Raw genomic sequence first — 24,687 nt, 5'->3', positions numbered from 1 at the left:
CTATGTCCAATGGCAGTCAAATTTAAAATGAATTTCCAGTTGAATATTTAGATCTCACAGCATTCTTTCCATTTATAGCAGTCTCTGGTTATTGCATGCAGTAGTCTAATGACTGTGGAAAGGATGTACTTGGGCCTAATTTCCTATGAAGTCAGTAGCCGTATCACAGTCCTCTGGGGTGTAGTAGGAGATTTTTTAAAAAAACTATCTAATGAGTGCGCCAGCACACTCCAATCATATTTGTTTATTAAAATAAACACAAAACTAAGACTCAACTTGAAAGATTTTAAGGGAGAGAGCAATCCTTGTTTTACTCAAGGATTATAAGAACATGGAGACAGAACTGTAGAAACAGGTGACTGATCTGAAGTGTCACAGAATGTGAAATATCTGGGGAGGTCATTGAACAGATTTGACAAACATTTGATTTGCTCTCTGGAGAAGCCATCCTAATCTTCAGAATTTCCCTTGGAGCACTTAACCCAAAGTAAAAAAAGAAGCTTCTTTTTGGTGAATGTGAGTTTCTTACAACAACTTTTTTGTTCCAAAAAGAATCTAGAATTTTCTAGGGATTAGACATCAAATGTACACGAACAGTGATTTTTCTTTTTAAATATTTTATTTATTTATTTGAGAGAGAGAGCGAACACACAAGCAGGGTGTGGGGGCAGAGTGAGCCTGATGTTGGGCTTGATCCCAGGACTCTGGGATCATGACCTGGGCCGAAGGCAGATGCTTAACCCACTGAGCTATCCAGGCGCCCCTTAAACAGTGATTTTTAAACAAGCTTACATGATTTAGGAAGTCAGGCACTACCTCTCATGCTGCCCCCTTCCTTGGGAATTCTGCCAACCCTTTTCTAGAACTTGAGGTGGTACCTGTGTTCTTTTTGGAAATTTATTATAGAAGATCGATTTGAAGATGAAACAAAATCTAAGGAAAAGTTAAGGATGAGAAGCATAGGCAGAACATGACAGAAGAATCTAAGGGTATGAGAAATATACAAAATGATCTCACTGAGGGGGTGGGGAATAAGGTGCTAACCTAAGAAACTTTGGGAATGAATACTGACTGTAAGACCAAAGGCAAAAGGAACTGTACATAAGCACTTTAGTTGCTAAAGCTTTTCCCCTAGGGATATGTGTTAATAATTCTGCAACCATTTTACACATATAATGGAAGTGAGCCGTTACTAAATGGCAGGAGCCAGGCTTCTCACTGTTGAATGATTACAGATAAGCAAGAAGTAGCTAGATGGCCCACTGGCCCATGTGGAAATGTGCTAGAGTTGGATACATAGGTCAGTATGCTAAATTCATGTTGGACGTGGTATTGATACAGATACTTACCTATGGAAACATTTCTAGATACTTTGAATACACATGGGCTAGTATAACCCACACATATCTGCTGTCATATCAGCTGAGAGGGCCTTAAAATAATGACATCACAGTAGCAGCAGGCACAACTAGCACCCAGATTAGTTTCTAATGCCATTTTCCCGTGAGAGGAACCAGACTTCTTAGAGAAAGGGCTTGTCTTAGTGCTGGGGCAAGAAATATGCAAGAAGACATGGAGAATCCCATATATAGCGCAAGGAAATGTGGGGGGTGGGACAGGGAAGAGAGAGAGAAAGATGGGCCTATGTCCAAGGGACACAGGCCAGCTGAAAGAGCTCCCAGGGGCCAACACTGAAACAATTTGAGTGACAAAATTGAGTAGTATTGGGTAATAACCCAGAGCATACAATGAATATGTGGAGTCCCTATTAATTTAAGTAAATGATTAAATAGGTAAGAATGAATAGACCAATCTCCCATGTGGAAGAATTCCAGATGATTTTTTTTTAAATGTTGATTCAATGTATAAAAATAAGAAAATTTATTGGGGTGCCTGGGTGGCTCAATGGGTTAAAGCCTCTGCCTTTGGCTCAGGTCATGATCCCCAAGTCCTGGGATCAAGCCCCGCATTGGGCTCTCTGCTCAGCAGGGAGCCTGCTTCCTCCTCTCTCTCTGCCTGCGTCTCTGCCTAGTTGTGATCTCTGTCAAATAAATAAATAAAATCTTTAAAAAAATAGGAAAAGTTACCAAGATGAAAAAATGGAAATGGGTAATGAAGTCATTCCTCTAAGTTTAGCTTTCAGAAAAGGTAGAGATTATATTATACTTAAAATTTAGGTTAACGATATGAAAATCCTAAAGGTGGTTGAACATTAGGAACATATTCTTTAAAGATTTTATTTATTTATTTGTAATAGAGAGAATGAGAAAATACAAGCAGAGGGAGCAGCAGGCAGAGGGAGAGGAAGAAGCAGGCTCCCCGCTGAGCTGAGAGCCTGATGTGGGGCTTGATCCCAGAACCCTGGGATCATGACCTGAGCTGAAGGCAGATGCTTAACTGACTGAGCCACGCAGGCACCCCTCAACATTAGGAATATTATTCACATTTTTTTACTTGAGTAGATAGCCATGGCACATAGCATTTTATGCATAGCTTTACCTGAAAACAGTAGGGCCTGCTTTTCAAATTGTGGAAGCCTGAAGTTCCTCAGAACCCCTCTGAGGCCTAGGTGGAGGTGAGAGTGGGCTGGAGTATCCTTCAGTCCCATTTCAACCAGAGCATTTCACTCTTAAATAATATTCTTCTTTGTAGTATTTTATTTGAAAAACACATTCTCAAGCTAAAAGAAAATCTCTGAAAAACCACTGCACTGTGAAATTCCTGGTGGTTTTTTCCTGGACCAGGTCCCTATGTTGGGGTGGAAAAAGTAACACCCTGGGAAAACAGTGAGCCACAAAATACATAACTTTTGGAAGGAGCTATCTGCTAGTAGAAGCAGGTGTCCTGTGCGCTGACTAGGGCAAGAGTCAGAGCAGCTCATGCTGAAGTAAGTCTCCATGAAATAAGGATGCCCTCCTCTCTATAGGGCCCTTGCATTGGGAACCAGCAGAGCCTGGCTCACAGCAGGCTGTGGGACGCGGTGGTCGGCTTCCTCCATGTGTTTGCTAACATGCAGATGAAACTCTCTCAGGTACTGTGGCCCTTCCCCGCTGTGTCATTGGTGTGAATGCAAAATCACTCCCCACCCCTTGGTATTCCCCTGTGTTCACGTGGCTGCTTGGTCAAACGGCTGGACCAGCCCTGCAGATGAGGTCTCCCTTTTAAACCTGAGGGCTTCACTGGGTGACAGGAACAAATGCCTCCAGGGGTGTCCCAGACAGGCTTGTGCATGGATGCAGCTTCTTCCTTCCTTGTGTCCCACCAACCTATCCTTTACATAATTGCCTCAACATTCGCTTTTTATGATGCTCATCCTTTTTGCTTCCTTGTCACTGTCGTGTCAGTTTCTGACAATCTACCAGCCCCTTCTGGGTCTGTCAAATGTCTGCATGTCTCTGTAATTCATATATCCCTTTTCTCCCATGTTGGCTTCCCCTCCCTCCCCATTGCTGCCTTTCCTTCTCACTCCCCATCTCTCTGGCAAGATGAATCGGAATCGCTCCGAGCATTTATTATGAACAAACAAATGGAGTGTATATAGTTGTCGATCGCCTCTCTCCATGGCAACACATGAGGGAGAATTTCAGGATGTGTTTCAGGCTGATTAGAGTAACATATGCAGCATTGATTTAAGTAACGTGTATCTAAAATTTTCAAGGCTGTCACATCTGTCCCCTCTCTACTGGAATGTGCTATTTAACCCTTTCATTTTTCCCCTTTTGACTCTGGCCTTATGGGAGGAGAGAGTTCTTGGGAGCGCTGCTCATTTGGCGGTAACACGTCCACTCCTGTGTCAGCCCAGCTGGGCCGGTGAGGTGCGAAGGCTCTGGAGACAGGAGCCTGGCCCTGCTTCCTTCCTTGCTGGTGACTTTCAAGAGTCACTCCCCCTACCTGGTTTTTGGGTCCATCATCTGTGAACTATTGGGAATTAGGATAGGCGATCTGAGGTCTCTTCCAGCTCTTCATATTCTCTCCCCTGTGATATTCCATGTGTAGCTCTGACCCATGCCAAAGGGGGGCAGTCCCCCTGAAAGCTAGAGTCTTGACAAAATTGTGTTTGTGAGAGAGAGTGTCTGTACAAGAAGTGTGGCCCAGAAAGTACCTTTAAATCTCACCCTCAGATTGCCCGCCTCGGATCATCCAAGGGTTGTTTTTCCTTCTGTGACATTGAGTTTAAAACAGAGAGCTAACTTGGCAATGCCCTGTCTGTGAGCCTGAAGTGAAAACCAGACACACTAGCAGCAAAAGCAGAGGAATAGCCTCAATTCTATAATATATTAAGGGACAGTGGCACCAAGATCACCACCAGCTAGAATCAGGAGACCCTAACCCAGAAAGAAAGGAGAACCCACTTGATGATTATAACTTTGATACCTTAATTGGATTGCAGTGGTATTCCCCAAAAGCTCACCTGATCATTCTCAGTGTACAAAACACAACATGAAGTAGTAGAAATATCTAATGGTTGTTTGGTGGATTGGGTTGTTCAGTAGCTTTGGACAACAAGTGGTATGTCTGCCATATTGTACTAATAAAAGGGAAACTAAAGAAGCTCTCTTGGATAAGACCAGCCACAGCAAGTCTCCCCGATGCTACGAACAGTGGATGATACGATGTCCACAGGCACAATGGACACGACCTTCACCTAACCTTTCCAGAGCAGGCTCTTCTTGCTCACTGCCCTATACTTTGCTGAGGGATCAGATAGCTCAGGGGTATCTCCTGTTTCTGTTCTAGGATTCCAGTCAGATCGAGCTGCTGAAGGAACTCTTGGATCTCCTTCAGGACATGGTGGTGATGCTTCTGTCCCTCCTGGAAGGTTGGGCTGTTTGGTATAACTAGGCATTCACACAACTGTAATTGGTCTGAGCACTAACCATACTAATCATGCAGATTATCCTTCTGGCAGGTCATTGATGCCTTATGACTTTGGTTAGAAAGCCAAATTTTCAGAAGCAAAAAATGAGTAAGGGGCACATGGTCTGATGGACAAAGCCTGAAACCAACTCATTTTATGTTACTAGGAAAGCCAGAATGAACTGGGGAAAACCTCCAAGCTTTGCTCTTCCCTATCCTCTCCCTCTCCCCATTGCTTTTCAGTACATCTGGCTGCCAGTGTGTATGCCAGCCATCTAGTTGGGCACCCTCCTAGGTCTAAGGGGATAAGAGGGGTACCACTTATCCCTATGTGTCCCCAGTAATCTGGTAATGAAACCACTTCCCAGGCCCCAGTCCAGATAAAAGGCACTGGTGTGGCCATCTCCTTCTTCCCTTTGTTTCTTTCCCCCTTGGCTCCTAGTGGTGTAGTCTTTATGGCTTGCTGCTCCCTCCTACCCATTTCAAACCATCACGGTCAGAAAAGAGCCACCTGATTGGGCATACAAATTTCCTAAAAAATAGCTACCTGACCAGTTACATGATGACTTGGGTTTATTTATATATTTGTATGTCTTTTTGAACCTGCCTCACAGGGAATGTGGTAAATGGAACTATTGGCAAGCAGATGGTTGACACACTGGTAGAATCATCTACCAATGTAGAAATGATCTTGAAATTCTTTGACATGTTCTTGAAACTTAAAGACCTAACCAGCTCAGACACCTTCAAAGAATATGACCCAGATGGTAAAGGGATTATCTCTAAAAAAGAGTTCCAAAAGGCCATGGAAGGGCAGAAACAGTACACACAGTCAGAGATTGACTTTCTCCTTTCGTGCGCAGAAGCTGATGAGAATGATATGTTTAATTACATTGATTTTGTAGACCGGTTCCATGAGCCGGCCAAGGACATAGGGTTTAATGTGGCAGTGTTACTGACCAATCTCTCCGAACACATGCCAAATGATTCTCGCCTTAAGTGTCTGTTGGACCCAGCAGGAAGTGTACTAAATTACTTTGAACCGTACCTGGGACGAATTGAGATCATGGGCGGGGCCAAGAAAATTGAGCGTGTTTATTTCGAGATCAGTGAATCCAGTCGAACTCAGTGGGAGAAGCCCCAAGTGAAGGAGTCAAAGCGGCAGTTCATCTTTGATGTGGTCAATGAAGGGGGAGAGCAAGAAAAGATGGAACTGTTTGTGAACTTCTGTGAGGATACCATCTTTGAAATGCAGTTAGCCTCTCAGATCTCCGAATCTGACTCAGCTGAGAGGCCCGACGAGGAGGAGGAAGAAGATGAAGATTCATCTTATGTGTTAGAAATTGAGGGTGAAGAGGAAGACGACAAGTCTTTCGAGTCAGCCTCTGCATTTGCCATGGCCTGTGCCTCAGTGAAGAGAAACATTGCCAACTTTCTGAAGAAGGCAACCCTGAAGAACCTCCGGAAACAGTACAGGAAGGTGAAAAAGATGACTGTGAAGGAGCTGGTAAAAGTGTTCTTCTCTTTCTTCTGGATGTTGTTTGTGGGGCTCTTCCGGTTGTTCTTCACCATATTGGGAGGAATCTTCCAGATCCTCTGGAACACAGTGTTTGGAGGTGGCCTCGTGGAAGGGGCAAAGAACATCAGAGTGACCAAGATCCTGGGTGACATGCCTGACCCCACCCAGTTTGGTATCCATGACGATGCTCTGGATGCTGAGCGGGCAGAGGTGACTGAGCCAGGGGTTCCACCCGAACTAATTCACTTCGTGAAGGGTGAGAAGGGAGATACAGATATTATGTCAGATCTCTTTGGATTACACCCGAAGAAAGAAGGTGGCTTAAAGCATGGGCCTGAAGTGGGTTTGGGTGACCTTTCTGAGATTATTGGCAAGGATGAACCCCCTACACTAGAGAGTACTGTCCGGAAGAAAAGGAAAGCACAGGTAAGCACAAGTCGTTTCTGTCATCTTTTCTCTATGCCCAGAAATAGACTTGCAGTCACTTCTGATGCTGGCTCCCTAGGCGCCAACACTGTATTAGTTACCAGCTCTTCTCTCCCTGATCTTGCAATTCTCTGCCATGTCTGGGAAAGAGCAACACTCAGATGGTTGTCACAGAGTCTAGCTGCTGAGTGATCTTCAGGTTACATTGTGAAGGCCAAATCTGATGGTCTTCCAAGACTTCACCAGAAGGTTAGTTCTTGTGATGCGTGGGTTAGGTGAGCGAACAGAAAGCACAGAACACCAGGGCAAGGTTTCCTTCACTATCCAAATGAGAGTGTTCCTATCAAACCTTCCGTCAGCCAAAATGGCATAAAACAAAGAAGCATCTATCATTTCATAAAGGTAAAAATCCTCTCTGGATTTCTTACAGTTAGCATGGACAGGTCCTGATGGAGGGCTTTCATAAGAAAAGCGAAGTGGCATGAAGCAGACTTTCAGAGAGTGGGAGAAACCTAGAAAGCATATGCTGAGACCTTTCCTTTGAGACCATACTTCTCCAGTGTCCCAAGTGGTCCAGATGATATCATTTTGCCCAGCATCATGCTTGGAACATTTTCTTCTTGAGATGTACTCACTATCCAATTTGGGCTTTGAGTCAGTTCACTAGATTAAGGAAATAACAGTAATCCAGAACCCCTTGGTCATGGAAAGTTCTGGGTGTTCCCCTCCACGGAAGCATCTAACTCATAGCATCATTCTAGCATCAAAGAGAATATGGAGAGGAATGTAAAGACATCAGAGGCCAAAGACAAATTTTATTCATTAATTTCATTAATATTTATTGAATAGTTAATATGTGTGTCCCACTGTTTGGGGCTCTGAGAAGATAATGTTAAGTGAGAAGTGCATTGTCCCTGTAATTTAGTGGAAGAAAATAGACATTGCAGAAGTTCATACAAGCATGAGAATGTTAAGAAGGAAAAATGCCAGGTAAAGGAAATGCAGAGGAGAGAACACGTACCTAATTTTGGAGAGTCTGGGATGGAAGCATCAGAACCATAGGCCTTCTTGTGATATGAACTTATTTACTCTGTTTTGCTCCCTGATGTAGCTCCAGGTGCCAGACAGAGTTTGATACATAATAGGGATTCATTCAAGGCCTATTACATACCTTGCTGTATTCCTAGGATCCACGGAAATACATTGGTCAACAAGAGAGACATGCTTTTGCTTTACTAGATCTCAGCTTCTAGTGGAAGAAGTGATCAAATTAATAAGATAATAACCATTTGTGACACGTGCTGAAAGAAATGAACAAGGCCACGTGTTACAAAGTGAGTATGGGCTCTACTATGAATAGGATAGTTCAGGAGGCTTCTGAAAAGGTGTCACCTGAACCAAGTCCTGAAGTATGTCAGGCACAGGAAAGACCAGGGCAGTCATACTCCAGGGAGAAGAGTGGCTTGTGCAAAGATCTTGGTGCTGGGAAGGATTTGGAATATGCCAGGGAAGAAAATGAGGTAACAAGTCAAGTGGTATAAGACAAGGATGGAGAAAAAGGCCCTGATCACATAGGCCTTGTAGACCTCACTGAGGACCTTGAATTTTATTCTAATTACAGTGGTCATCAGTCAGAGGGATTGGCATAGTAGGTAAGAAAATTGAAGACAAGGAAGGAATTTTGTCTGGTGGAAGCAGGCTGTGGATAGGACCTGGTGTGATCTGTGACCCATCCCTCCCTGACCCCGTGGGCTGTTGGGACAGTGCCGTGGGGTCCTAGCCCAAGTTTTCTCTGGGAGTTGAATAATAGCAGGGCAACTGACTTTTTAAGTTTGCAATCTTTGCATTGGCATTTCTCTGGAGAAATGGATTGCAAACCATTTTTGTGGCTGATCCACTTACATCCGTGATCCTGAGGAAAGCAGAGCCATTCTGAAGAGAGAAAGCCAAGGGGATGTGTGACAAGGAGATGAAAACGGCCAGTGCTGTATATGAAGAGACCATGATCTCTTCAAGTTGAGGAAAATTTGACTGATTGTTATTTTTGTCCAGGCAGCTGAGATGAAAGCAGCACATGAAGCCGAAGGGAAAGTGGAGCCTGAGAAGACAGAGTAAGTTCTTGGTAGCTTTGGCTACTTCCAACCCTAAGCAGGTCGTTCTAGATGACATCTCCTGTTGTATTGCTGTGCTAACTAGAAATCTTGATCTCTGTTACTACAAGGAACAGGTACTGTGCAGGCCCTGGCCATACTTCTTTTTACCCCAGCTATCTAGTAAGCATACTCCATTACTCATGTTAACTTTGTCATGGCACTAGAAGAGCAGAACTTCCCAATCTGGCCAAACAAATGATTGAACACCCACACTTAGCAACTTCATATAATGGTGGTGTTTTCTAGTATAGTGAATGCATATTACACACTGCGGTCTATGCTAAGGTCTTTTTTGGTTTGTTTTTAGAGAGCACAAATCGGGGGGAGGGCAAAGGGAAAGGGAAAGAATCTCAAGCAGACTCCCCACTGAGCGTGGAGCATGATGTGCGGCCCCATCTCACAAGCCTGAGATCATGACCTAAGCTGAAATCAGGAGTCGACCGCTTAACAGACTGAGCCACCTGGGTGGCTCACTTTTTAAGTCTGACCACAAGCTTAGAAGAATAGGTACTATTACTAATTCCAACAGTCTTTAAAAATCAACTTTTCTGAAGGGGAAAAAAAATTTGTTTATCCCCTTATCAGAAGAGGACTACAAGCACATTTACAATGGACAGCCCCCGACGACCACAGCTCCTCAGAGCTGCATCGCTCATTAAGGGTGGAGCTGGCGTCCAGCCACCGTGGGGTGATACCCTCCAGGAATAATGACAAGATTTCCTTTTAATTTAGTCCCCCTCTCTGGGCCAGGCCTCCCGCTGCCCTTCTGTGCTGATGGGGCTCTCGTTCCTGCAGCCTAGAAGACGGGGAGAAGGAGGATACGGCCAAAGAGGAAGAGCAGGCCGAGGCCCTGTGGGCAGATGTGACAAAGAAGAAGAAGCGACGGCGGGGCCAGAAAGTCGAGAAGCCTGAAGCCTTCATGGCTAATTTCTTCAAAGGGCTGGAAATCTATCAGACCAAGTTACTGGTAAGCGCTCACGCCCTGCCCTGCTCCTGGCTCAGACCTCAGCCGAGGGGCCACATTCTATTTCATTGTTCGTGTCCATAATGCTTCTTCCTCTTTCTCATTGCTCTTCCTTCCTCTTCTCCTTCATCTGTCTTTGTGTGGGGGAAGAAAAGGAGAAGAGGGTAACTTGGGCAAAGCCAAGTGCTCTAGCCCCCCCACCTAGCCTGGAATGCCCTGTGCTATCCACAACAGGATGCAGATACCTCCTTCTAGAAGATTCTTCCTGTGTCATGTGCAGACGTGGAGGATCGTAGTCCCAAGTTCAGAAGTAGTTGGGTCATCTGGGATGCACAAAGAATATGGTCATATTGGGTTCTCCTGTTACTCCTCAAAAGTTATTCCACATGTAGTCAGCTCTCAGCATAGCTCGTTATGTCCTTTCTCTGACACATTGCCCAGTGAGGGATAGTTGCTGATGGCCAGGACATCACCAAGGGGAGCACCCCCTCCACAGAGAGCCTGAGAGCTTTTACCATTCCTATCCACAAGGGCTGGATTTTCTGGGGAAGATGGCAGTGGGAATACTGCCCCTTGAGAACACAAAGGCAGAGGCTCTGTGACTTACAAACGGAAAAGGACTCTAGGCCACAGACTGGCCACCTCCTGGCTGGGCCTACAGTGGGCTTCGAATACTCGTAATTTCTGCATGGAATGCGCACACACACACACGCACACACCTTCACAGCAGCATTTTAATTCTTTGGGGTGGCATGTTTAGACATTTGGTTCCCTGAGGGGTAACCCAGAGCGGGATTCCCTTGAGCATCATTCTCAGCAATTTTTTTTTTAATCAATGTCCCTGGTTCCTCCCCAAATACATCATAAGTCCAGGGTTACCATAAGTCCAGGGTTACCAATGAATAGGACTTGTTCTGTCTACATTTCTAACCAGACAAGGTCTTCTGTTTGAGGGAAGGAAGTTCTCTTTCCCTTCCAAAACTCTTCTACTCCTGCCTGTCCTTTCCTTTCCAGCATTACCTGGCCAGGAATTTCTACAACCTGAGGTTCCTCGCTCTGTTCGTAGCCTTCGCGATCAACTTCATCCTACTCTTTTATAAGGTGATACCACATTCAGGGATGATTTGCTAAATAGATGGTATTCTTTTTTGTTAAATCCTAATAGAATGTGTGCTCTTAATTAAAAGAAAAATGCTAATATCTAAGGAAATTTCTAAGACACTGGCTTCTAAAGGGATATGGTTTTTAGCAGCACAGAGAATGGCGACACCACTTGCCTGGGAATCCAGTTCCGGCACTGTTTCCAGAGTTCAGGCTTATCCTAGTCATTATGTCATAAACTCTTCAAATGTGTATTGGGTACTTCATATGTACTGGACCCTACAATGTGATGTATCTCAAAATGAGTAAAGGATAAGGTAACAGAAAGCCATTATCATTGGCCTATAGGTTAGAACCATTATGAGGGAAGAATTAACCACAAATGGTTTTTGGGTATGAGAAAAGAGGAACTAATCAGGATAAATAAAGATTTTGAACATTGGTAAATGGGTCTTGTAGACCACAGGCACATAATAAATGTCAGTGGAATGAATTAATGAATGATAGGTCCTGGATTCTTGACATTGTCTTTAACTGGCTGTTCTAACTTTTCCTTCTCTCCCTTTCTATCTAAAACCATCAATCTAACTTTTTTAAAGCCAACTTTTACATACACCAGCCTTCCCCTAGGTTGAACAGTAATGGCGTTCTGTTGCCTGGAGAGGAGAACTAGAAGTCCACAGGGGGGTGTGGCAAAGCTTGGCTTTCCCCTTACTGAGGTTGAAGGGATCGCAAACAGTGATCCAGGCACAGAGAGCCCATGGGAGGTGGAACCACAGGGCAAGAGCCTCATAGGGGGAGAGCCTCATAGGCATAAATCTGGGCATCACCTGTGTCTGGATGGCTGATGAAGCCACGAATGTCAAAGGTGTCTAAAAAAGATTGGAAGATGTCGAGTGTGTGTGTGTGTGTGTGTGTGTGTGCATGTGTGTTGGTGTCTCAGCCTCCTCCCCAGGCCATGGTATTTCAGAAATTACCTCCCATGGTCTAGGGATCCTAGCATAGGTAGTACAGCATTCCTTACTTTGAATTTTTTTTTCTTTTTTTGGAAAGATCGTCTTTGTCTCTTAAAAATTTTGTTCGTAGTTAAGAGAAATACTGGAGATTCCTAGGAAGAAGTTCCATTAAAGCTCATTCTCTCAGCAGGTAATGCTGCGTCCCTAGTCTGTGCAGCAGGTGCTAGCATGCTAAACAATGGGGGAGAGCCAGTGGCAGAGGCCCTCTCTGATGTTGATAAGAGAATGTGTGTCTTGGGTCAGGTCACCGAGGAACCTGTAGAAGAAGAGACAGAAGACGTTGCAAATCTGTGGAATTCCTTTACCGATGAGGAAGAAGAAGAAGCGATGGTGTTCTTTGTCCTGCAGGAGAGCACTGGGTACATGGCACCCGCATTGCGGGCCTTGGCCATTATCCACACCGTCATCTCTTTGGTCTGTGTGGTGGGCTATTACTGCCTGAAGGTGAGTCATAGGCCACTCTGAATCTAGCCAGACTCCTTGGGGAAGACACATCATTTCAAACGCAGCCAGGCCTTTGTTCTCCAGGACTGTGCTGGTGGGCTGGGGCTCATGGAGTGGCTGAGAACTGCAAACCCTGGCCACACCTGGAGACTTTTAGAATCTGCAACTCAGCATGCCTCCTGGGGGATCTGTGTTCACACCCATTTGAGAAGCCTTGCTCTGGGAGTCCCTTTTCAGGGACTTCCTATTGAGTTTCGTGGGACTAGAATCACCAGGCTAAGTCACACGTGGAGCTAGTAATGAGAGCTGCTTCTGATCTGTGAACTTCAGTTAGAATTTTTACAGAAATGCTTTTCACCTTTTGAAGTGTGTTAGGTTTCAAGATACTACTCAAGATAGCAGATGAAAACTTACTGATGAATTACCATTTCAGTTACCTAGTGCTCTGTAACAGATTGCCCCCCAAAACTTAGTGGCTTAAAACGACAATCATTTTCATTCTCTGGCTTGACTGGGCACATCTGAGCAGTCCCTCCGCTCTGCGTGAAGGCAGCCGTGTCAGCCACCATCTGTCAGTTCAGCTGGGCTGGACTGTCCAGGACGGCACGCTCTCGTGCCTGGAATGTTGGCAAGGGAACAAACAGCTGGAAGGCTGGGCTCAGCCAGGGTTCTCTGTGAAGACTCCGCATCTCTGAGTCACAGGGGCAGCCCAGACTCGTTGCTGCAAAGGAGGCGTGGAGGGGGGCGGCACACAAGGGCATGGATCTTAGGAGACTTAGTTCACTGGGGCCGTCTTCACAAACTACTTCAGTTTTAGGAATCTTCATATATTCATATGAAGCCCTCTATTCTATTTTTGGTGTTCTAAGTCCAGTTCTACTGCTACTAGACCACATCTTTTTTCTCATTACGTTTTTTTTCTTCTCTTGATTGGAAGTCTCCTTGGCCATACATCGTGCCATCTTCTCCCTGAGAAGAGTCCACAACATGTATTCCTATCCTTGTGGCCGTCACTTCCCCCGGTGAACTAGAGTATCCTGCGGGAAGTCTAGCTACCCCACTGGGGAGACCACTTGCCCTGACCTATGCTAAGGACTCCTTTGTAATGATGAAAGCACAGAGTCCAGAGCAAAGCTGCCTGGGTGGGACTCCCAGCTCTGCCACTAACTTCCCCATTCCTCTGATTCCTCATCTGTAAAAGTGAGTGTTATAATCATAACACCAACTCCTAAAAGTTGCTGGAAGTGTTAAATGAATTACTGTGTGTAACGGGACTCAGAACCCCAAACATAGTAACCACGAGATCATGTTGGTGGTTTTCCTTAGTCTGGCATCCTGGACTTGTTGGCTTATTGGCTTGTTGGCTTCAGTACAGATACACTGGCTATCTAGAGAAAACAGAAGGTAAACACTGCCTTGCGAATAAAGATATGGAGGTCCTCCTTACAAGAGTGTATAAACCCTTAGAAGATTGAAGGGGGAATGCTTCGAATCCCAGAGATGAGTACTGCTCCAGTCCTTGGTAGTATTATTACTATTATTATTATTCAGAATCTTCTCTGAATACAGCAGACCTTAGTCAGAGTGGCTTTACCTTTGCTTTCCCTCCTACATCATCCATTAGTGAGTAGCAATCATTGATTCCTCACAGTGTGCAAATGCCTATTATTAGCCTTTGCCATCTTCCTGTCATTAGTCTTTTATCTTCTTGGTGGTGTTTGTCATTTTAAAGAAAAAAGGGCAAGAAGTAACTTCACAAATGACTATCTAGATTTTGTCCTTTTTTCCTTGGAAATTAAGAAATAGTGTGGGGCATATGGATATCATGAGCTTTGAGAGTTACTGGAAGAAACTGGAGACCCGACCCTGAGGGATGTTGCCATGTACCCAGTGGATTTCCGGCCTCGTGACTGGCCCCGGCTCTGTCTGCCATTGAGCTCTCCAGGCTAGAGGAGTGCTGGCTACTCATTTCCTGGGATTTCAGTAGTCTCCTCTGACCTCACTAACTTTGTCCCTTGTTTGAAGCATGTGTGTTTGGTGATGGTTGGAGCAAGGAGATTACTTTCCCCTTCTTCTCTGTGTACCTTTTTAGTGTTAGGTCATCAGAGCCATGCCACCATCTCTAGGCTAAAATGACAGTGACAACTGGAAGAGAATGGGGAGTGATAGTCAGGAACCAGTAAATGTGCTGCTCTCAGGAAGAAGACTTCAATACCGAAAGAGCGTACAGAGCCCAGTGAATCCTCTCCTCCTAGCTAGCAAACCATGTTTCATCAACCAAACATCAGTACCATGACATGAATATGACCATAGCCACTGAAGGGGGCTGGAATATGCCATGGTATTTCTGTGGCTGACCAATCAACTCTAGAACAGTTCATTTTCTTTCTAAATCTTGGTTCAACTCCAGTCTAGGAATCCTAGGGGACCTAACTCATTTGGCCTGGGGACTGGTCTAAATATGGCCTTCTCCCCAGGATGGGTCAAGGAGTCTGGTTTGTATTACTATCAGCTATTTAATACAAACATTGAAGGGTGGCCCAAATGAAACAGCTTTTTGGAGAGGGAGGCATATTAGCCAAAGGAGTGAGAAGAGATTTATTTGACTTTAGATCTACAGCAAGGCACCCAAAGAATCCCACTGCGAAGAAATTACTGCCTCAGGTGCACCTGGCTGGCTCTGTCAGAGGAGCATGTGGCTCCTGATCTCAGCATCATGAGTTCAAGCCCCAGGTTGGGCATAGAGATTACTAACTAAAAAATATAAACTTAAGAGAGAGAAGGTAAGAGAAAGAGAGATTACCACCCTGAAGTTGGAAAGGCTAATTTGTGGGGAATTCTTAGGAGAGGGTGCTGTCATCTGAAAGCCTTCTCTAGTAACCAGTGTCTTCCCACTCTTAGGTCCCTCTGGTGGTATTCAAAAGGGAAAAAGAAATCGCCAGGAAGCTGGAGTTTGATGGCCTATATATCACTGAACAGCCATCTGAAGATGACATCAAGGGGCAGTGGGACCGCCTGGTAATCAACACACCGTAAGTTTCTCCCTGCCCTCCAACCTGAAAAGGAAAAGGCTCTGTACTGTAAATAGAATGACATGTTCTTAACCAGCCTTGGAGACTGATTAATAGAAAGTTTTTATTTGGGGGAGGAGGGTTCTAGGACTTACTTTCTCCACTGCCTTCCTAGTAAAATAGCCTGTTCCCCCTCAAACCCTTGTGTATGTCTCTTCGCATTTAATGGGGGACAGAGGATGTGATCAGGGAGTGCTGAGCATATTTAATTAAGACCAGGTGGTCCAGGACAGTATGATTTAGTTTTCCATGTTCAAGTCATACAGAATATTTCCCTGGCCCGGGGGTTCTGAGATCATCTGCTCGGCTTCTCCCAGAGCTCCCATATGGCACAGCAGTTCGAGGACAGCACCACCACTGAAGTCTTCTCAGACAAGTGGCCTGGTTGGTAATAGAACTCCTGCCATTATCACTTGGTAGGCAGTCCCTTGGGCACTTAAAATAGGGCCATCGGAGTGGGGCGGGGTGGGGAGGGATGCTACTACCTCCGGCACGAAGCCTGCTTTGTTGTAATTAGTACTGTGGTGGGAAAGAGCACTCATCCCCCAGATAGAGGTCAGCTCTGTCACTTAGTTGTCTGTGAAAGGGGCAAGGTAATGAAGCCTACTGAGCCTTGAGTTCCTTCTCATTAATAGAGGCGTGAGAACACCACCTCCTGAAGTCTGGGAGGACCAATGAATGTATGTTACATGCCTGGTACGGTGCCTGGTACGTGGTAGGCACCCAGCTGTTTGTCATTCCCTTTGTCTACCTGTTCAAAAATTGGCCATCATCATTAGCAAAGGGAGCACTTGTGTGTTCACACCTGGGAGAGTGAGAGTTTCGAGGTAGATCAGTGTGCTGAAAGAGAAGAGATACAGGGCTAGATACGTAAACAGAGGTGACTATGTTGAAACTCTTAGCTGCGCCAATTAAACTGTGCATGTCAGCAAACAACCACCCTGACCCCTGGGGGAAGAAAATTGCTCCTGATCCAGAGATAGGCAGGCAGGTCAGGAGGGAGGCAGCTCTATAAAGTCACAATGGAGCTCTTTAAAATAGTCTCTAAAAATAAATAAAATAAAATAGTCTCTAAAACAGGAAGATGGCAGGGTGGGGCGGTGAGCTTGCAGATCAAAAGCCTGTCTGCCGCTGCAGGTCCTCACCAATCCCCTCACATAAGGAAAACTGCTAAGCAGGGTTTCTGATACTTGGTCATCATATCACAGAAATTTTGGATACTATTAAGTAATGTGATTCTTTAATCAGCTTTCTGCAATCATCAGTAATGCTTATATATGTGATACAGGTGATATGGCCTAGAAGTCCCAGTAAAAAGGTAGTTTAGTATCTAGAAATATAAGTATCTAAGGAGTTAATAAGTACACTAAAACATTCCAACAAGGATATTTGCGATTTTTTTATTTGAAGTGGTTTAAATGTCTATGAATAGAGAAATGCATAAATAGGTTTTAAAATTTTTACATAGATGGATCTTTTTTTCCCACAATAATGGCATCATAGCACATGTAGTCCTTCCCAGTAACCTACTTTTTATAGCTAACTACGTATCAAAAAGAGCTGTCTTTTCTTTTTGTTAAATACACATATTAAGAAAATATAAAATATATATCTTAAAGTACAATAAGAACTACTAAGTTTTAAAAACGGAACCTTGCTCATAGTTTCCAAGTCCCAAACATTCTCCCTGATCTCTCACTGATCATAACCTCCCAAACCCCCACTTAACTACTCTCCTGGCTTTAGTGATATTCATTCTTTTCCTTTAGTATATAGTTTACCGCTTAGGTATGTGTCCCTTGAAGCGTTCTTTCACTTTGACTGTTTTTGAACTTTGTGTAAATGGAATTACGCTATATGCATTACTTTTGTTCAACACTGCATCTGGGAACTCACCCATGTTGATGTGTATGGCCATAGTTTGGTCATTCTCAAAACTGTGGCATTTTTCATTATATGAGTATTTATCATATATATGTCCTGTATTTATTCATTTTCCTGACAATGGATATCTCAACTGTTTCTACTTTCTGGCTCTTAGAAACAGTGGGACAATGAACACTTTTATACCTAAGGCTCCAGTAAAAGAGTTTCTCTAGAATAGAGACCAGGAAAGGAATTTGTTTAATAGTAGGAGATACAAATGTTTGTCTTGATTTACATTCCAGCCATCCCTCTGTGAGAGTTCCTGCTCCTTTGCCTCTTTGCCACACTTGTTAGGATACTCAGATAATTGTTCTAATTTGGTGGGTGTGTAATAGCATCTCACTATGCCTCTCCTTCATTTTTAAAGAGGTTGAGCTTAGATATATAGAAGTATTGCTTATTGATACATTTCCATTCTGGACGTTCTGTTGTCTACCTCACACTTTAAGGATTATTATCAAGTAAAATTATGTTTTCTACCTTCAAGGAACTTACATACCTAGTCAGGGGACAAGAATATTCAGACCAAGGTGAGATCATGCCTGTGAAATGGTCTTTCCTAGAACCTTCAGTAAGTGGCCCTGTGGTATCACTTATGGAACTGTCCACTTAGGACAAAATGTAACCAAAGCTGAGTTGTACATTATAGATCATTTGTATAAGGGATTTAAGAAAAAGGAGATTTTAGTGAGGACAGAGGAAGCCTGGAATTTTTTTTTATTATTATTTGCTTTGTTTATTTTAGGTTCTAACTGTAATACATGAAAAAAAATCAAGTAGAAAAATGTACAAAGAAGAAAATCAAAACAATCCTTCCATGCCTCCGGAGATAAAATCTATTACCATTTTACTCTGTAAACTCAGCACTTGTTTTTGCTTTGAAGTGACATTTGGATGTTTGAAACAAAGAAATTGCTTTAGCTTACCCCCTCCCCCGTCCCTGCAAGAAAATTTTTTTAAAGATTGTCAGAGTGTTGGTGGGGAGGAGGGGAGTGACATTTGCTGACGGTTATTCTTCTGAGGGGTCCATGAGCAGAGGGAGGTTCTCACTTCCTTATCACCATCTTGGGTGGTCTTTATAGAACAGGAGACTACTGTGTTTCAGAATCAGGAAGAATGGACTCAATTTAAGGAAAACAGAACTAAAAATGCATGCATCAATGGCCAGAGGTTCCTTGGCTACAGTCTGGACTCATAAGGATATCTCCCGGGGAAGATCAATCATTGTGGAACAGAGAAAAAAAATTTTTTTAATTAGAAAGGAAGTTGGGGCACCTGGGTGGCTCAGTGGGCTAATGCCTCTGCCTTTCGCTCAGGTCATGATCTCAGGGTCCTGGGATCAAGACCCGCATCGGGCTCTCTGCTCAGCAGGGAGCCTGCTTCCCCCCATCTCTCTCTGCCTACCTCTCTGCCTACTTATGATCTCTGTCAGTCAAATAAATAAATACAATCTTAAAAAAAAAAAAAAGAAAAAGAAAAGAAAGGAAGGAAGGAAGCATGCAAGGTGGGGAGCGGCAGAGGGAGAGAGAGAATCCCAAGCAGGCTCCCCGCTGAGCATAGAGCCCCATTTGGGCCTCCATGTCATGACCCTGAGATCATGACCTGATCTGAAATCAAGAGTCAGGTGCTTACCCGACTGAGCCACCCAGGTGCCCCAGGAAAAAAATATCTTAAATGGTTTTTGCCAACATACCTGAACGTGACAGTTCCTCCCGGACTTTAACAATTACAAGCCCTTTGCAGTGAGCTGGTATAAGTTACTAGGCTGAAGAAAGACATTCCTCTGGGGAGTTAGGGATGGTATGGTAAAGGGAACTACCTCCGAAAGATAGAGGGATCTAATTCCCTGAGAAAAGCAGACCCCACAGGGGTTATATGGAGATGGAGAACAGAGTGGAAGAGCACTGTGGTTAAGAAAAACCACACATACATGAACTAAAGGGATTCCCATACCAGAAACATCAAGTTAGGAACTTTGTCTGCATTTACCACCACTGTATCCCTATCACCTACCCCAGGGACCAACGTAAAGTAAAGTACTCCATGAATGAAGCCCGAATGCATGTGTTTCCCTATAGGGTTTTGTTTCTAGTTATACTGGGATCAAGAAACATCTCCTTGCTTCTGTCTAGTCTGCTATCACAAATCCTGGCTCTTTATCATATTTCTGAGGCAGAAAATTCAGAGTGGTTCTCCAGGTGTTTCAGAAGTTAATACAAAGAAGCAAAACCATAGATCAATTAGAACTGTGGTGACTCTGAGCTTCAATTAGTCTGAATTCTTGAACGAGCAGGACAAAACCCAAGGAGATCCTAGATCCAGACACAGATCTCACAGCTCCTTGATGTTTGCCTTGATGTTAAGAACCTTCCCTTTTCATTTTCTTTTTCAGATCTTTTCCTAATAACTACTGGGACAAGTTTGTTAAGAGAAAGGTATGCCTTGTCTGTTGGTGGGGGCTGGTTTCCATGACCACCAAAGAAATGGGAGATTTTTTTTTTAAGTTCTACATACACAAACATGAATAAATTTGCTGTTGCTTTTAGGATGGTATCTTGAACAGAGTAAGTCACAGAAGGTTTTTTTGTATGAACATATGTAGGTTTTGGCTCCGTGCTTATACTCCCTGCCCTAAACTGCTTAACACAATCACTACTTTCTGCGTACTAGTTTTCTTCTCCCCTCCAAATAGATCTCAGCTTGAAGAGTGGTTTTCACTTGGTCTCTTTCATTCCTGTTTTCTCCTGGGGTTATTTTTTTCCTCCTCATTTTCCTGTTGCATTTTGAGTCCTGTCTTCATCAACCCCTGAAAGAGCCCAGAGCATGGGGAAGCTCTGAAGCCTCGGGGCTGGCAACAGCCCGGTGATGTGCAGCCCGGGCTGCCCTGTCGCCCTCTTTCTCCAGGTGATCAACAAGTACGGCGACCTCTATGGAGCAGAACGCATTGCGGAACTCCTGGGTTTGGACAAAAATGCCCTGGATTTCAGCCCAGTGGAAGAGAGCAAAGCAGAGGCGGCCTCTCTGGTGTCATGGTACAGAGCTTAGGAGTTCAAATCCCAAGTCTGGCCCAAGGGGATCCTTTGTTTTTCCAGTTCTCCTCTGAGTGCCAGAGGGAGGGACTACAGCACGCCCGTGGGTGCTCAGGCTCTTCTCTGGCTTAGGTGTTTTCTTCTAGGTTCTGACATCCTGGGAGAAAGCGGCCTCAAAAATCTTAAAGACCTCCCAGCTTTTATGCCTGTTCGAGCTGAAAGAGAAAGACTAATTAAAATTTCAAGATGCATGATTCAGCCCTTCTCGGTCTCCTGGGGAACACCACATACAACCTGATAAAGCTCAGAGCTGTGTTTAGATTATTAAACCCAAGAGAAAAAAACTTAATTTTTCCCCTTATTAAACACTTAACTAAAGTCTGACATTTATAAGTTTTAAAAGGCTTTTGTTCCCCTTCAGGCTGAGTTCCATCGACATGAAGTACCACGTCTGGAAGCTGGGAGTTGTTTTTACCGACAACGTGAGTACGGCTCCCGGAAAAACCAGATCCTGCGCCGTGGGGTCAGGGGTGTCACGGGTTGCTGTAGGGCCACACACTAGGGTGGGTGCCAAGAAGACTCAGCGCTTGCTTGTCAAAGGTGGATGCCCTTCCCCGTGCTGGGGGAACAGTAGTGTGGAAGGCAGGTGGGCTTTCCCTGGGCAGTTCTCCGGCCAGTCACAGCCCCTCAGCCTTTCAGTATCTAGGAACAAAAATGGTTTCATGGGCCCATCAGGAGTCACAAATGCTTGAAAGGTTGCTCAATTGCCTCTCGGTCCTTTCTGCACAGTCCTTTCTCTACCTGGCCTGGTATACCACCATGTCAGTCCTGGGCCACTACAACAACTTCTTCTTTGCTGCTCATCTGCTGGACATCGCGATGGGCTTCAAGACGCTGAGGACTATTCTGTCATCTGTAACTCACAATGGCAAGCAGGTACTGGGGTCTATACTGGGCAGAACAGGAGAAGCCTAGATGTGGGTCGGGGGAAAGGAAGTCAACAGCAGGTGGTACACTGGTGTATGCCAGGAAGGTGTGTGTCATGGTGTGTGGTCCACGCTTCTTGACCAAACACGTGAACTAGTAGATTGTTACAGCAGAACTACAGCCATCACTGAAGAGATGTAAGACCTTGGTGTAGAAACCCTCAGCACTTAGATCAGCCGGGAGGAAGGGGGAGGGAAGGAGGTGATGGACATATCAGAATTGCTCTGGAGACTTTTTCTGGTTTACTCTTTCTTCCACGAATCTGATACATTCCCTGGGGGTTGGTAAGCAGGCTATGCAATTTGGAAGCCCCTCGGGTGCTCCGATGCATGGTTCTGATTAAGAAGCAGTCACTTAGACACACACACACACATCTGTACCTCTATCTGTCTACGTAGACATGGCTCTGTCCAGCCTCATCAATATCCAGTCTGCTTTCTGCAGTGTTGTCAGGGGCAATCCCTTGGTTAAAATCCTCTGATGGCTCCTTTGGTCAACAAATTCAAACTCCTTAGCATTTCATTCCTCATTAAGCGCAACTTCGTAAATAATACATGAGTTCCCTCCCATCTGTAAACCTTCTTGTAGGAGAGGGGGAAAATAAAGAAGTTAATAAGGGCCCAGCTTTGTACAGCCATTATGGAAAACCGTATGGAGGTTCCTCTAAAAATTAAATCTAGGACTGCCACATGATCTAGCAGTCCCATTTATGTGTATATGTCCAAAGCCAATGAGATCACTATATCAAAGAGATACCTGCATTCCCATGTTCAGTGAAGCATTATTCATAATAGTCAAGATATGGAAAAAACCTAAGTGTCCATCAATGGATGAATGGAAGAAAATGTCATATGCACATACAATGGAATATTAATTAGCCATAAAAAATGGAAATCCTGGGATTCACAGCAACATAGAGGAACCATTAATGTTAAGGGAGATAGGCTAGACAGAGAAATACAAATACTGTATGATCTCACTTATATGTGGAATCTAGAGAAATTGAACTAGAATCAAAGAGTAAAATGATGGTTGCCAGGGGATAGAGGAATGGGGGCACGTCAGTCAGAGAATACAAACTTTTAGCTATGAGATGAATAAATTCTGGGGATCTAATGTAAAGCAGGGTACTTGTAGTTAAAAATACTGTTTCGTGTACTTGAAATTTGCTAAGACAGTAGATCTGGTGTTCTCACAGCAGCACCCCCGCCCAGTAACTGTGTAAGGTGACAGATATGTTAATTACCTTGATTGTGGCACCATTTGACAATGTATACATATATTAAATCATTACTTTGTACACCTTAAAAAATAGGGATTCCAACTAGAAAAAAAGTCAAAATTGACCTGTAATTGTTCTAAAATGAAATGTGTCAGAATCAGATCTGTAAATACAGAGAACCAATGGTTGCCAGAGGGAAGGGGGTTGATGGATTGGGCAGAATGGGGGAAGGGAGTGGGAGGCACAGGCTGCCAGTGAGGGGATGAATAAGCCGTGGTAATACAAGGCTCAGTGCAGGGAAGATAGTCCTTGGTACTGTGGTAGCGTTGTGTGTGGTGACAGACAGGAACCGCACCTCTGCTGAGCACAGTGTAATGTACAGAGATGCTGAATCACCACGTTGAGCACCTGGAACTAACATAACATTGTCCACTATACTAGAATTTCTAAAAGATAAAAGGTTCTGGTTCATCAGGCGTTAGGGTGGTTTATTTCCTCTAGGTTTCTGGTAGTAGCCATAGTCATTGTTTCTTGTTTGGTGGATGATAAAAAGAATGGAGAAAAGCCGGAAATAGAGATTTGCTGCCACATACAAGCCGCTCAAGTCTAGGGAGGTAATAACAGAACCCGTGATCTAGATGTTTGCCTAGAGTGTTAAATGCTTCCTTACAGGTTCCTGGGAGAAAGGCCGTTGTGTATTTTTACATGTGTGTCTTGGGAACTTTGATCCTACAAAGGCAGTGTTTCCCAAAGTGTGATCTGTGGAACACCAGTTCTACAGTTCAGTCTTTTAGAATTATTTCCTTTCCCTTTACTCAGATATTGAAACTTCAGTTTTTATTGATTTGGCATTTAATGGCATTACACAAAACTGTACCTTAAATGGAAAGCTTAAACAATGAATTTCTTATATGGGCTTGCTAAATAAACTCTGGCAAGATTGTGAAAAACAAAACAATACTAGCAACTGTGCCCAGTTTTTGCCATGGGCCAGGTACTGTGACAGGCACAACTTACTTTGTAAGGTAGACATTATGCTCACTTGACAGATAAGAGAACTGAAGCTCAGAGAGGCTAAGTGTCTCACCCAAGACCACACAGCCGCTAAGTGACAGAACTAGCCCATTTCTTCCTTGGTGCAAAGCCCAGGTTCTTGGTTTCTAAAACCAACTGCATTCTCTGAGGTCCGCTGTCTGAGGTTTGGTAAGTTATTATTCATCAAAGAAGCCTTTGAATATTTTTCTTCTGGTATTTATCTCAGTACTCATGCCTACCCCTTTTGTGTAGCAACTCAAAACTCGAGAGCAAAGCTCTTATCTCCGTAATGACTGCGATCTCCACCTCTCCAGCTCAGCGCCAATCCCTCCGATAGGCCATTGAGCAGATCCCACATCATGCTATTTAGAGTACTTCCTCCAGCCAAGAAACAAGCTTGCCCTATGACCCCTGCAAAGGTTCTAGGTAGATTTCTTGATTATGAAAAATGTCACTTCACTGAACCATCATAAATAATTCTTATGGCAGTTTCAAAGTTATGACAATTATCCATTCATGGTTATTTATGAAAACATGTAATGTAGGGACACCCACCAGTCCAAAGAAACTTTCTTTAGAAGCAGCGTTAGAGTGGAAGCCATATTGTGAAGCCTCCACTGTGGCCATCTCTGCAGAAAAGCAAGGGCACTCTCCTCCTAGCTCTGTCACTGCTCAGTCCTTAAATCCCTCCTTACATTGCTGAGGCCCAGCCCAGGCCCCTGGCATGTGTCTGCTAGGGCTGCTGTCACAGAATAGCAGGCTGGTGGTGTAAACAACAGACATTTATTTCCTCTCAGTTCTGGAGGCTGGGAGTCTAAGATCAGGGTGGAGGTAGACCTGGTTTCCTTCAAAGGCCTCGCTCCTTGGTTTAGACCTGGCCACCCTCTTGCTTTTTCACTTGATCTTCCCTCAGTGCCTGCAGCTCCCGGCGTCTCTT

General features: G+C 44.3%; 1 protein-coding gene across 1 annotated transcript in view; it reads left to right on the top strand.

The window, feature by feature from the left end:
• Positions 1–24,687, top strand: part of RYR3 (ryanodine receptor 3) — a 352,315-nt gene that overhangs the window by 320,845 nt on the left and 6,783 nt on the right. The window contains exons 86-97 of the mRNA XM_059183407.1: positions 2,927–3,031; positions 4,738–4,819; positions 5,472–6,802; positions 8,855–8,913; positions 9,751–9,922; positions 10,934–11,020; positions 12,280–12,480; positions 15,382–15,512; positions 19,870–19,912; positions 20,382–20,509; positions 20,928–20,988; positions 21,296–21,442. Of these exons, the coding sequence (XP_059039390.1) occupies positions 2,927–3,031; positions 4,738–4,819; positions 5,472–6,802; positions 8,855–8,913; positions 9,751–9,922; positions 10,934–11,020; positions 12,280–12,480; positions 15,382–15,512; positions 19,870–19,912; positions 20,382–20,509; positions 20,928–20,988; positions 21,296–21,442 (2,547 nt within the window). The remainder of the gene's footprint in view (positions 1–2,926; positions 3,032–4,737; positions 4,820–5,471; positions 6,803–8,854; positions 8,914–9,750; positions 9,923–10,933; positions 11,021–12,279; positions 12,481–15,381; positions 15,513–19,869; positions 19,913–20,381; positions 20,510–20,927; positions 20,989–21,295; positions 21,443–24,687) is intronic.

Source organism: Mustela lutreola, chromosome 7, assembly GCF_030435805.1.
Source record: "Mustela lutreola isolate mMusLut2 chromosome 7, mMusLut2.pri, whole genome shotgun sequence".
Lineage (NCBI taxonomy): Eukaryota > Metazoa > Chordata > Mammalia > Carnivora > Mustelidae > Mustela > Mustela lutreola.
This window is presented reverse-complemented; position numbering and strand designations above follow the sequence as displayed.